General features: G+C 36.0%; 1 protein-coding gene and 1 pseudogene across 6 annotated transcripts in view; one reads left to right on the top strand and one right to left on the bottom strand.

The window, feature by feature from the left end:
* The window catches only part of LOC100728877 (zinc finger protein 82 homolog), a 97,831-nt gene that overhangs the window by 55,341 nt on the left and 27,989 nt on the right, over positions 1-14,501 (bottom strand). For all 6 annotated transcript variants that reach the window (XM_063252159.1, XM_063252158.1, XM_063252156.1 and 3 more), the window contains one exon: positions 1,562-5,701. In XM_063252159.1, coding sequence (XP_063108229.1) covers positions 4,004-5,242 — 1,239 coding nt within the window. In that variant the 5' untranslated portion in view covers positions 5,243-5,701 and the 3' untranslated portion in view covers positions 1,562-4,003. Of the gene's footprint in view, positions 5,702-14,501 lie in introns of those variants that run through there.
* Positions 7,265-11,995, top strand: LOC134476665 (large ribosomal subunit protein eL39-like; annotated as a pseudogene).

Raw genomic sequence — 14,501 nt, 5'->3', positions numbered from 1 at the left:
TGATACTCTTGTAAATTAAGTTATATTAAGGTGAGAAACAACTCATTACATTGCTACTTACCATCAGTCATTTTTCTACCCACAAGAAATACAATCCAGTTAAATCTGAGGTACAGGGGGCTGGGGATTTAGCTCAGCGGCATAAGCGCCTGCCTTGCAAGCAGGCAGTCGTGATTTCGATCCCCAGTACCGATAAAAAGGAAAAGACAAAAAAAAAAAAAAAATTAAACCTGAGGTACAAAGAAATAATGAGCTAGATAATCCATCTTAGCAGTGTTAAGCAGAATATGATGTACAATTATCAATCCTAAGGGACTGCTGAACACTGCACCAGCTCATCAATCCCAGAGGACTATAAACACTTCTGCCTCTTGGTACTGAGGTTGCCAAGGGAAACAATGCTCCATTTAGCCAGTCATTGATGGAACAATGCTTTAGAGAAGAAACAAAAATAGCAGTTTTGATAATGTGCCTCAGTTCTCTTACGACAGGGGTAGGGGAAGATACCACTACTGTCTGACTCAGGGCCACTGACAAACTCTCCTCTTCTGCCACAGAAGGACTCTTTATCCTTTCTTAAATGCAGATGTAGCAGGGGGGCTGACCAAGGGCTAGGTGACAAACACCTCACCAGAACAAAGATGTGTATACTGGGCTGTCAGTAGAAGGCGGCATTCTCACACAAGGAAATACATCCAGCACAGGCTATGTGGGCTTTTTAGATCTTGGTAAGGAAATGTTACAGGCCCAGCATCCATACACATATACCAAGTAGGGGGTTGAGTGCACACATACCTTTCCCAACAAGGGGTGCATATTCACACAACGCAGTGTTGTCTAATATTTATGGGGCCTTAGAAAATAGGGTTAACTATGTTTTTAGAATTTCTACAGCCAATGTAAGTTTTAGGAATAACAACAGTGAATGAAAATGTAGGCAAAGATATACATAACTGAAGCAATTAATTGGATTTTCTAACTTGAGGCGTGAGAAGTTCTGGAAATTTAAATTACAGAAACACAGGAGGTCCAGAATGAAGTTCACATTTTCATTGATATCAACTGAGACCTTTTTTTTTGTATCAGGGATTGAACTCACAACCTCACGCTTGCCAGGCAGGCACTCATGCCACTGAGCTAAATTCCCAGCCCTAAACGTGGATGTCACAATTGAGGAGTGGTAGCCTGAACATAGCAGGAAGTACCTGTGTATCACTCTCACTCCTCGTACAGCAATTACAATTCTTCCTTTTCTCCCTCTAGTACCTCACACGGATTTCTACCATGGTTTGCACCTTTTTGAGTCAAGTATTTGGTTTAGAAAATGGGGAAGATGATTTTTCATTCATTCTTCTAAAGCATGTTGTAAGTCTAGATTTTCCTTGTCCAGAGAAAGAAATTTATGGAAGTTACCATACAGAAGAAATGACGAAGGAGTCCAAGACGTTTTGTGTTACACAACATGTACTGTGGTTCCTAAAGAGGCTGAATATATATTACCCTGCTTTCACCCACTGATGATTACCCAACTGAGATGTATGACAAAGAATTAAAGACAAAATGAAGCTCAAACGCCATTTTTATTATAGATTAAGACAAGCTGGAGGCCAGTGGTCAACATGGAAGCCTAGTGAGCTTTCTGACTTTTCCTACTCCAGTCAGTCATAGTAACTATATTACATCTATCCTATTCATACCCAAGGACAGAATCACCTATCTTGTGGCATGCCTGAGAGCACTGGAAAACACATGTTCTGTGCAAATGGACTAAATCCATAGTAGAAGAAAAAAGAAGTGGAATCAGAGAAAACCTTTTCCAAACTCTATGAGTCTGGGTCCAATCAGAGGTCAGAAAACTACACAGCATTCCTTATTTTATTTAATAGCCCAAAGCATTAAGAATAGTGATACTGGCAAAGCAGGTATGCCAAAGTGAAGGGTTAAATTTCCCTTAATTAAAAGGTAAAAGTCCAGCCAGGTGTGGAGGTGCACGCCTGCAGTCCCAACACTTGGAAAGCTGAGGCAGGAGGATCACTGAGTTGAAGCTCAGCCCAGGACTACATAAGTGAATTCAAAGCCAGCCTGCACTACATAGTGAGACCTTGTCTAAAACAAACAAAAAACAAAAGATAAAAAGTTCACCATAATAGGAAATAAAATAATATGATGAGATTGCTATTAACTCTATGATAATTTACTGTCTAAAGTGCTTAATTTACAAAGTAAACTTTATTACAAGTGTATGTATGTATAGGAAAAACAGAGAAGCTGGGCATGGTGGTAGATGTCTGTAACCCCAGGTACTGAAAAAGCTGAAGCAGAAAGATCTTAAGTTCAAAGCAACATAAAATAAAAAATGAAAAGGGCTGAGAATGTAGCTCAGTGTGAAGCCCTAGGTTCAATTCCCAATAGTGAGATACACACACTTAACATGTATAGGATTAAGTATTATCTAGGGTTTCAGACATCCACTGAGGATGTATTCCCTGCAGATAAGGGAGACAATTGTAATGCGTATGTCATGTACACCTTCCCGACGCCTCTATCATTTTAAGAAAATATCAGGAACAAAAGAATGAACATTATGTACATTAACAAAACCCAAAATTAACTAACATTTTGTGCATTCAACTGGAATCTTTGTTTTTAATGAAAATAAATATTTAGACTCAAAACTGAAATTACCATGCTTGGTCACTTTTCCTTTCCTCATGCCTCCTTGTTAGAAGTAACACTTTTAGGAACTGACAGTGTATCCATTCAGTTCATTCTTTGTAGTTTTACATAAAAACTATGTACTATTTTTCAAATATTAGTACATGGGTTGGTTAATGTTGCTTTCATTGAAATTGTATTTAGGTATCATTTACAATGTATTCATCATCTCAATTTTCTTCAATCCACGATTTTCCCCCTCCTTTACTGTTAATATATATAGATCTGATTTGTACTTAACTGCTAAAAGAATATTCTATAGTATGACTATTACATTTTTTATTCATGTAGTTCACAAACACCTGTCAAATTTTTGGTTACCATAAAATTTTGGTTACACATACTCTCTGTCGATGTTTCAGATTTTGGGGTGTATCCATCTATTGCTTGATCAAAACAGATATAAATAGATGGACCCAAGTGTAATTGCTAAGCCAGTGTTGCATGCTTGTAATCTCAGTATTTGGGAGGCTGAAGCAGAATTATAAATTCAAGCCTCATTTGGGCAACTTAATGAGACCCTGTCTCAAACACTGGGTTGGAGATGTAGCTTACTGCAAAGACATGGGGATCAATTCCCAGTACCAAAAACAAAAAAGGAATTGCTGAATATTCTGGAGTCTAGTTTAGAAATTTTCTCCTGCCCCAAGAGTAAAAAAATTCCCCTATAGAATTCTTATATTAAGTTTTGATTTTTGCATGCCAGTCTTCAGCATATTTAAAATTTGTAAGAAATATTTTAATGTATAACTATGGCAGAGGTCTAGTATTTTACCATATGAAGAATCAATTACCCTAAAACCATTTTTTGTCATCCATGATTTTGCTACCAACCTGAGATATCACTTTCACTGATTACCAATTTCCCATAAAGTCAGATATTTCTGGATTCAAGTCTACCCTAATTTTACTTTTGTATAACTGCAAAACATTAATTTTGATGAGTATAGTTTTACAAATTTCAAATGTAGCAAAACAAAGTAATTTGTCAACTTCAAAATCCTTGTATCTCTTATATTGTCTTAATGTATTTGGTAGGTGTTCTAGGACCATGCTAATTAATGTCCATTATTAGATCCTAACTGTACTGAGAATACTCCTTGTACTATTAATAATGTGCATGGTGGAAATTTTAGGGGTATAAGCTTTCATTATTAGTTACTTAGTAGTTTTGAGTTGCTGTAGGAAAATTTCCCACATTTATGTTTCTCTAACGTAAAACAAAACTTGAATATTATTAAGTATTAAGATCTGAAGAGTTTCCTAAATTCAAGGCATATGTAAAACTTTAATGAGTATGAATTCTCTGGTGTCTAATGTAATGTGACTTCTGGCTAAAAGCTTTCCCACATTCACTACATTGATAAGGTTTTTCACCGGTATGGATTCTCATATGTAGACCAAGAGTTGAGAACTGAGAAAATGCTTTCCCACATTCATTACAACCATAGGGCTTCTCACCTGTATGGCTTCTCATGTGCACAGTAAGAGATGAACTTTGACAGAAGGCTTTCCCACATATTTTACATTCATAAGGTTTATCACCTGTATGGATTCTCACATGTACAATGAGTGAGGTGATCCGTGAAAAGGCTTTTCCACATTTATTACATTCATAGGGTTTCTCTCCTGTATGAATATTGTGATGTTTAATGAGATATTGCTTCTGCCTGAAGATTGTTCCACATTCATTACATTTATAGGGTTTCTCTCCAATATGAATTTTCTCATGTTCAGTAAGATTTGATTTGCCACTGAATGCTTTACCACATTCCTTACATGTATAGGGTTTCTCTCCAGTGTGACTTCTTTCATGTCTAATGAGGCCTGACTTCTGAATGAAAGCTTTTCCACACCCTTTACATTCATAAGGTTTCTCTCCTGTATGGATTCTTTGATGGCTAATAAGGTTTTCTTTCTGGCTAAAGGCTTTTTCACATTCATTACATTTAAAGGGTTTCTTTCCACTATGGATATTTTGATGTTTAACAAGGTGTTGCTTCTGGCTGAAGGCTCTTCCACATTGATTACATTCAAATGGTTTCTCTCCGGTATGAATTTTTTCATGCTCACTGAGGTATGATTTGCTGTTAAAAGCTTTCCCACATTCCTTACATGCATATGGTTTGTTTCCTGTATGATTTCTCTGATGCCTGACAAGGGTTGCCATTTGAATAGAAGCTTTCCCATATTCAGAAGGTTTTTCTCTACCATGATATTTCTGATGAGAAAGGAAGTTTCCTTTCTGGCTGAAGACTTTTCCACATTTATTACATTCATACGATTTCTTCCCTGTATGATTTCGCAAATGTACAGTAAGTGATGAGAGCTGAGAGAACACTTTACCACATTCAGTACATTCATGTGATTTCTCTCCAGTATGCATTTTCTTATGCTCTATGAAGTTTTGCTTCAGGTTAAAAGTTCCTCTACACTCTTTACATTCATAAAGTTGCTTTCCATTATGAACTTCATCATGCTGAGTAAGATCTGATTCAGGTTGAAGACATTCCAACATTTTTGTCATGCACAGGAACTTTCTCCTAGGTTCCTCCTAGTATCTACTGAGATGTGATAAGGATGACAACTTTCCAACATTCACTTAAGTCATATAGTTTCCTTTCAATATTAATTCTCAGGTATGGTAAGGAGGTTGAATTATGATAGAAGATTTTTCTTACATTGAGTATTCTGAGATGCAGTGATTACATAAAAGGATAATACAACATTCTCTATCTAAAAGTGTCTTTCTTACACAGTTATATGTAAGTATAAATTGTGTTTCAAACTCTCTTAAACTGAGTTCCATACACTGAAGTATAGTCCTGAAATCAGTGAATCTCACTGCATTGTCAGTCAAATGTTCAGAGGAAATTCCCGTTTCCTAGGTTTTCGGAGTATTTCCTCAGCCTGTATTTTCAGAGAAAGTGACTCGTGAGTCTTTAATGTTGCTTCCTGGTCTGCTTATGAACTGGCCAACCTTCTTCTAAAAGAGAATATGAAAAAATCATTATTAAAAAAATTAACAAGTGTAAATATTTTGCCGCCTGGTATATAGTAATAATCCAATAAATGAGCTTGTCATTATCATCAGCATCATTAATAACTGTAAATTTCTCTATACATTAATAAAATATCAGACGTATGCTACTAAAATAAATTATTCAACCCTCGTCTCTCAGGCTAAATAAAAAACAAAAATATGAGTAACTTCTGCAGGTATGTAACTAACTTTCTTTTTTGGTACTGGGGATTTAACTTAGATGCTTGCAGATATATAGTAAGCAAACACTGTATCACTTATGATGACAACAACCTTAATAAAATCAGCAGTGGAACTTATATTAAGTTGCAGAAAGATAGGAAGTATGGGTGCTGGTTATAATATTCCTGAACTATGTCTTTCATAACAGTCTGGTAATGTGTAACATCAGTAAATCAAAAAGTAGGTGAAATAGCTTGTAAAATATACAAATAAATACCAACAGACAATCAAGTGAGCTGCAGATGGTTGTCTACATGGAGTAAGAATTAAGGATGAGGAAAGAAGAGCAAGCATAACTGTACAGTCTTCCTTTGGTATCCACAGGAGACTGGTTCCAGTATTCCTGAGGATAGCAAGACCTATGGATGCTCAAGTGCCTTGCACAGAATGCCCTATCTGCATACAACCTATGCATGTCCTCTCATATACTTCAAATCATCTATAGATTACATATAATACCTAACACTCTAATAAATGCTATTTAGTTGCTGTACTGTATTGTTTAAGAGAAGTAACAAACAGAAAAACTCTGTACATGTTCACTAAAGATGCAATTTTTTTCCCAAATATTTTCAGTATTAGATGGGTTCAATCCACTGATCTGGAACCTGTACACATTGAGTACCAACTATAATCCTATTTGACATTTAAAAGATCCTACTCATTATACCTACAGTATAAGCCTTAAAGACTTGGTCTTTTCACTTGAACTCATCTATAACTGTCCAACTAGAGATAGTGCTTTTTAAATCAAGTTATGATTGAGTCTCATGTGAGCTAAATATATATATATATATATACATGTACTACATCCTAATACAAGTTAAATTGCTGATTTTATTAAATTAGTTATCACCATAAGTGATAGAGTGTTTGCCTAAAACCCATCTGCAAGCATCTAGGTTAAACTCCAGTACCAAAAAGAAAGTTAGTTATACATACCTGTGGAAGTTATGTGTATTTATACTTTTTATTTAGCCTGAGAAACTAGGGCTGAATATTTTAGAGGCATACTTTTGAAATTTTATTAATGTGTGGACAAATTTATACAAATATTTATATATAATAAATATATATAATATGCATTACATATATTTCAAAAAAATCCAATCCTTTTGTTTCTAATTATGATTTACTCTAGTATTTTATTTTATCTTTTCTGGGTATGAAAACTGTTACTTCTATCAAGTCATGTTTTCATTTATTCATCTGATTTTATTTTGCCTGATACAGACTGATGTTAAACTCTGCTCCTATGAAGAGTCCTTTCCTTGCTCTCTCTCTAAAACATTTACTTTCTATCCACTAGCTAGAGACTTTCAACATTATCTTGATCCTTCTCTCTCAACATTTTATCTTCATTTTCTTATAAATTATTGCAAGATCTCACAGCAATACTGTAATTTCCATAATTAGAGAAAAATATGCCTGTGTCCATTTACATACCATACAAATTAACTCAAAATGAAGTATAGACATAAAACACTAAAACCATTAATATAAAAGAAAAACAGTGAAGTACACTATCTAAAGTAAAATTAATGTCCCTCAATTACACACTTAAGAAAACAAAAAGGGGACCAGGGACTTAGCTCAGTGGTGTAAGCATCTGCCTGACAAGCACAAGGTCATGAGTTTGATCCCTGGTACCAAACAAACAAAAAAAACAAAACAACAAAAAAAAGAAAACAAAAAGGCAAATCACAAAGCAGGATAAGCTGATAAACCAGGATAAATTGATAAAGGGCTTATATCTCTAAATATACACACATACAAACAACTCTTTAAATTCAATAATAAAAAGAACTAATTCTGTTTTGTTCTTTTTGAGACAATCTTTATAGTATAAGCTCCTAGGTTGACCTCAAATTCGTAGCATTCTTCCTGCCTCACTCTCCTGAGTACTGGGATTATAGGCATGGTCCACTATGCCTACCTACTAATCTAGTTTTTAAAATGGGAAGAACAACTAGAACAGATATTTCACAAAATAAGACACACTGATTAAACATAGGAATATATAGATACGACCTAAAGAAATCAAGAATGAAGACTAAAAAGTTAAAAAGGTAACCCAGAGAAGAAAGAAAATATAAGGTTTCCAAATTTTTAGAAGGCATCCAAAACAAGAAAATCAAAGACCCTATAAAAATTAAAAGGAAAAATAAAAGATGAGGTAAAATACAAAAATATAATTCATGACATGAAACAAAAGAATCAGGCTAGGAATATAGCTCAACAGTAGACTCCCTGCCTAGCACACAAGAGGCAACGACAAAAAGATTCAATGCCAACCAAACTGTTTATGCCAATAAATAAAATTAGAGTAACTATAACTATTAAAAGAATTATGATAAGCATAAACTCATACACCAAATTCTCAAGCCCCTTGAATCAGAAAATTTTAAGGTGGGGTCCCAACAATCTGTATTTAACATGATTTTGATGAATACCTAAGTTTAGCAATCACTGATTCAGTAAGACCCACCTATACTCTAACACAAAAAATGCATGAAAAACAAAATGCATTAGAAATGCTGAAATTAGGTACGATAGGATAAAAGAGATCCCCTCTTCTGCCCTAGTCCACCACTGAGTGCATGCTCTTGCCTCCAAGTCAAACCATGTGTTCTCACAAACCTTTCAGAATCAAACAATTCTTGGCCAAGAAGCAAAAGCAGAACCGCCCCATTCCTTAATGGACTCGGATGAAGACTGGTAATAAAATCATGTACAATTCCAAGAGAAGACACTGAAGGAAGACCAAGCTGGGACTATAAGGAATTGCATGTGATTGCATACAAGCTGCAGCACATTTACCCATTGGAGGTCTCAGGATACTTTTTTTTTTTTTTTTTTTTTTTTGGTACCGGGGATCGAACTCACGACCTCGCACTTGCCAGGCAGGTGCTTATGCCACTGAGCTAAATCCCCAGCCCAGGTTACTTTTCAATACTAGCAATTACAATGGATCAACAATAAATATTTGAAATCTTTTTTTAAAAAAAGGAGATAAGCAAAAATATATAAATTGGAGAAAGCCAAGATACAGCAATATATTAGTGACAGAAAACAACTTCTCTCAGCCTATGAAATTTTATCTATAAAATCCTAGAATACATAAAAAATAAAAATAGAGCATTCTTACAATCCTAGCACTCAGGAGACCTGAGGTAGGATGACTGCAAGACCAAGGATGGCGTGAGCTACACAGTGAGTTCAAGGTCAGACTAGATAATACAGATTCTGTATTTAAAAAACAAACAAACAACAACAACAACAAAAACCACAGCTAATTTATAATAAAGAGCTCTTAGCTCTCTGGACTTTCAGGAAGATGGCAGGCTGTTATGCAGTAGAGAAAGCCTCTCTGAAGGTTGCCATCCAGATATAGGAATAAAGCAAGATGAGGAAGACAAGGAGGGAAGTGGGTTCCCTGGACCGAGGAAGAATCTGAAGCGAGAACTGGAGCCTACAGGGCCAGGGGAGTTTAGCTCAGCAGCACAAACGCCTGCCTGGCAAACACAAGCTTGTGAGTTCAACCCCCAGTACCAGCCTACAAGGCGAGTAATGAGAAACTAAAATGAAGAGATAGCTGGCAGACCCTTCTTTTTGAGGTGGGACTCACTACTTGGGAGGAGCGATTTATACCTGTGGACATGGTGACCACTGGGAAAACCAGAGGCTTCCACTTGAGATGGAGCAGTGGAAATGAAGGCCTACAATAGCTGGCAGTTAGTGCTGCTGGCCCTGTTGACCTTCAGGAGAAGGTGATTGGTCAGGAGCTATCTTGGAGAGGGGCCCACTGAGCTCACAACTCAGAATAATTGCTGGGTCTGTCTAGTGACTCTTAGCTGAGCTCAAGCCCACAGAGTGTACTGACAGCTGTAGGCTACACAGGTCTGCTTCCAGCCTTACAGCCAGAAACCAGCTTGAACTTCAGTGGAAATAAAGGTGCAGGCATGCTGGAATAAATCAAACAGATCTAAACTGTCTCCACAGATTGTCTAACAGTGACACCGGACACAAAGAAGTGAGCTTTTTTCCTTTTTTTTCTCTTTCATTGTTTGATCTCGTTTTTGAGTGTGAATAGTTTCTAGCCTGTTTGTGGTGGTTGTTCTGTTCTTCCTTTCCCTCCTATCTTTTGTACCTATCTTTTGCAGTTTCTCAAAGTTTGTGTTATTCTGTGTCTTCCAGCCTTGCTTCTAATCTCTTTATCTTTTTACTATTTCTCCATTTTTTTCCCTAACCCTCTTTAAATTTTCTGCCCTGAATATACAATTGACATATTGAGGACTTACTGCATATAATTTTCTGGTTTGCTTTAGATTGTGCTATATGACCACAAATCTAGTTTATATGGTTAAAGGTGGCAAATTAATCGTTACTTGAGTTTATTATTTACTAGGCTGCATTTGACACTATTGTTATTGCCGACTATACCACTTTATCCAAAGTGATATAACTGTTCTAACCAGCTGTTCTTCCTGGTATTCTAAGGATGAGATTGACTAAGAGTCCTAGAAAATACTGTGGGCCAGTACCAAAGAACCAGGGGTTGGGCCAAGCAGACAGCAACTTCTCATCCCCAACAAATTAAAGACGTAGGATCTTGCAATGGACTCAAAACCCAGCTGTCTATACCTGGAAGACACCTCACAGAAGTAGTCATTTCCTTAGGGTTTGACATACTAGCTATAATAAAGAGCTCACCTGTTTATTTTGGATCTTGAAAACAGATAATAATATTTGTCAATGTTCAAAAAACATTCTCAAAATCAGGTCATACATTAAGCCTATTCTACAAAGTAGCCAAGGACAAATACCCTGACCAAAAGAAATAACAGAAATTAAAAAACAAAAAACTTCTCACTTATTAGTAAATTTCAAAATCTGGTTTTTACAAATCCTTTAGCCAAAGAGATTAAAATAAAGTTCAGAGTATTCAGAAATACTACTTATGAAAATAAAGTGTATCGGTATGGAACATGTTTGAAAAAACAGAAGGAACTTTTACTATAAATGTTTACATAATTTTTTTTAAGATTTCAACTTCATGATGAGTTTATTTAGTATTCTTTGGCTTGTGAGGAATTTCATTGTGTCTGCCAACATGACTGATACTGAGACTCAGAAGCAGCCACTAGGATACCATCTCTGCAGTGGTGTACTGGGTGCAGGTTGCTTTAAGTTTGTTAGTTACGGCAGTGATAACCCAAGTACCATGTGCATTGTTTCATTTGTCTCTATTATTCTGGATTTTTATAATTTTATAAATTAGAGAATCATATATATATTTTCTTTATGATTTCTATCAGTATTTAATTTAATAATTTAACAATTTAAAAAAATAACTAAGCCGGGGATTTAGCTCAGCGGCATTAAGCGCCTGCCTGGCAAGCCCAAGATCATGAGTTCAATCCCCCATACCAAAAAAAAAAAAAAAGAAAAAGAAATAATAACTAAGCACTTTAAATAATAAAAGCAAGATTCATTTGCAAATAACCAGAGATTAAAAATATGGTTATAGACTTATTTGATTTCATGGAAATAAACATGAACCCAGGCAAGTATAACCTATAAAAACTAAAACCTAGCTGGGCGTGGTGGCGCATTCCTGTAATCCCAGCATTCAGATGATGAGGCAAGAGGAACAATGCAAGTTTGAGACTGGCCTGGGCTACAAAGGGAGCCCAAAGCCAGCCTGAACCATATAGTAAGACCCTATCTGAAAAAGACAAAAAACAAAGAAACAAAAACTAAAACCTAAAGAACAGAAAAATAAACAAAAAATTTGAGACAAGTATTTCATTAATGATTAGTCTAAGACACAGGTTAATATATGAATTTTACTTAATTTTTAATAAATGATAGTATTGGGCTGGAGATTTAGCTCAGTGGTGTAAGCGCCTACCTGGTGAGCACAAGGTTGTGAGTTCGATCCCTAGTACCAAAAAAAAAAAAAAAATTACAGTATTATGATTTACTTAAAAATTTCTATTTACTGTGTGTGTGTGTGTGTGTGTGTGTGTGTGTGTGTGTGTGTGTCTTTGAGACAGGGTCTTGCTATGCAGTTCAGGCCATCCCTGGGCTCGCTTTGTAGTTAGGCCAGTCTCGAACTTGCAACGTTCCTCTTGCCTCAGCCTGTGGAGTGTTGGGATTTCAGGCACACACTGCCATGCCCAGCTTCTAGTTACTTTTTGTGTGTGTGGTATTGGAGATTGAACCCAGGGCCTTTGCATGCAAGGTTAGAACTCTACTACTGAGCTACTTCCTCAGTTCTCTAGTTACTTATTTTGAAAGTTCCTTAAACTGGGGGAAATATGATACACAACAATCAGGACTTAAAGGTATTATGTTCGTAAGAGAAAAAATATTCTTTCACAGTTAAAGTACCTCATATTTTTATAGGTATTACATTAATATCCTTTATACATATTTATTAGAACAGATTTTTTCATCCTGAAAATGACAATACTGAACTAGGCAACATCAACTAGATACCAAGCAAAATGGTTCTTTCAATAGCATTTATCTTGTGGCTGAAAAATATTTTCAAAATACTAATACACGTGAGCTGACCAGTTATGAGATTTTGTGACCTCTAAGATACTATCTAGTCTTTTATAGAAAGTTTACTGACCCTTTGTCTTAGTGACTCACCTCTCTTCCGTCTGGCCAGAAACTGAGATACTTTCTTGAATCAGCTTTAATCTCAATTAGTTGACCAGAAACACCAAAGTTACTATGTGTTATAGTTTATACCTAAAATGATTTCCAAAAACCTCAAATGTTCAGAACCACTTCTAAAAAGAATGTAATTGGATTATGGGGCACTATAATTACACATCACTAGGTTAGTCCATTGATGAGTTAATTTGTGAATGTGTTGTTACAAAATAGGGCCCAGTTGGGAGGGCAGGTCCCTTTGAAGGGTTTATCTCTCTCTGGCTCCTGCTCTCTCTATTCTTCATGGCTGTCATGGGTTGACCAGCTTTCCTGTCAGGTGTCTCTGCCATGCCATTTCTGCAGTGAAGAAGCTGATGGCCTGAACCCCTTGAAACAGTAAAGCAAAATAAATCTCAAGTTGCAGGTGCTAAGTATTTTGTCCTAGCAACAGGAAAGCTAATGAATACATCATGCAAATGTGGACTATTCACCCTATATGTTAGGTAATCAATTCCTACATTCCTTAAAATGGCACATTTTAAGGTTTATTATAGTCATTTAGCTTCACATGATTAGCACATTCATTAGTCCTGTCCCACTGCTTTACATATTATTTACTGTGACGCCTAACAAATGTTAATCACCAGTCTGGCTCTGACTGACACATTCAACTAGCTACTCAACATCTTTATTTGGATGTCTAATAGGGATCTAGTTGACCCCGGCCCAAACTAAACTCTTGGTCTGTCTCCCAAACCAACTCCCTCAAATACTTCTCTCTCTCTCTCTCTTTTGGTACCGGAGATTGAACTCACAGCCTCGTGCTTGACAGGCGGTGCTGTGCCACTGAGCTGTATCCCTGGCCTCTTCTCTAAATAGCAACCTCATTTTCCCACTTGCTCAAGCAACACTTCTCTTCCTCTCAGATCAAATACCCATTACATCTTCATATCTTACTGGCTTTATCTTCGGAATAAACCCAGAATCTGGTTCATATCCTCATATGTATCACCAAGATCTAAACCCTATTATAACTGGCCCAGATTATTTAATCTAGTCTTGATACTTGCTTTTATTTCTTTATAACAATTCTCAGTAAAGCAGGTACAGTAATATTGTCATAATCAATCATACTACTGTACTTGAAAGCCTTGTATTCTCATGAAAATATTTAAAAGCACTTATGTTACTGTTAATAATGACTACTTTGGAGACCAGAAATAAAAATAAAAACTGAAGGCAAAAAATTACACACACTATCTTAATTTTCTATCAAGTACATGTACTAACTTTGGGAATATATGTGTGTGTGTGTGTGAGTGTGTGTGTGTGTGTGTATATATATATATATATATATATATATATAATTTTTTTGAACTGGGGATCAAATTCACGCTTGCCAGGCAGGCCCTTATGCCACTGAGCTAAATCCCCAGCCTCCAAGAATAATTATTCTTAAAAGTAATAAAAATGAACTAGTACAAAGTTAGTAGTAATTTTGAGGTCTGTGTAATACTATTAGAAATAGGAAGTACAGAGGATGCAGAAACAACCCCAAATTTGACTATTTGATCTTTTGCAAAGGAACCAAAAACATTCACCAAAGGAAACATACTCTCTTTAAAACAAAAACTGGTTTTCTATGTGCGTAAGATTGAATGTAGACCCACATCTCTCAACATACACCATAAAATAAAAATGGATAAAAGGACTAACTGTTAAAACAGAAACACTCAGCCTGCTGAAAGACAAAGTAGGTAAAACTCTTGAAGTCATGGGCATAAGCAAGGACTTTCTGAACAGAATCCCAGCTGTACAAGTCTGGGTAAGATGGAATCTCAGTGTTGTTTTA

Source organism: Cavia porcellus, unplaced genomic scaffold (genome assembly GCF_034190915.1).
Source record: "Cavia porcellus strain 051 isolate PalLab524CR breed Dunkin Hartley unplaced genomic scaffold, mCavPor4.1 scaffold_7, whole genome shotgun sequence".
Classification (NCBI taxonomy): Eukaryota; Metazoa; Chordata; class Mammalia; order Rodentia; family Caviidae; genus Cavia; species Cavia porcellus.
This window is presented reverse-complemented; position numbering and strand designations above follow the sequence as displayed.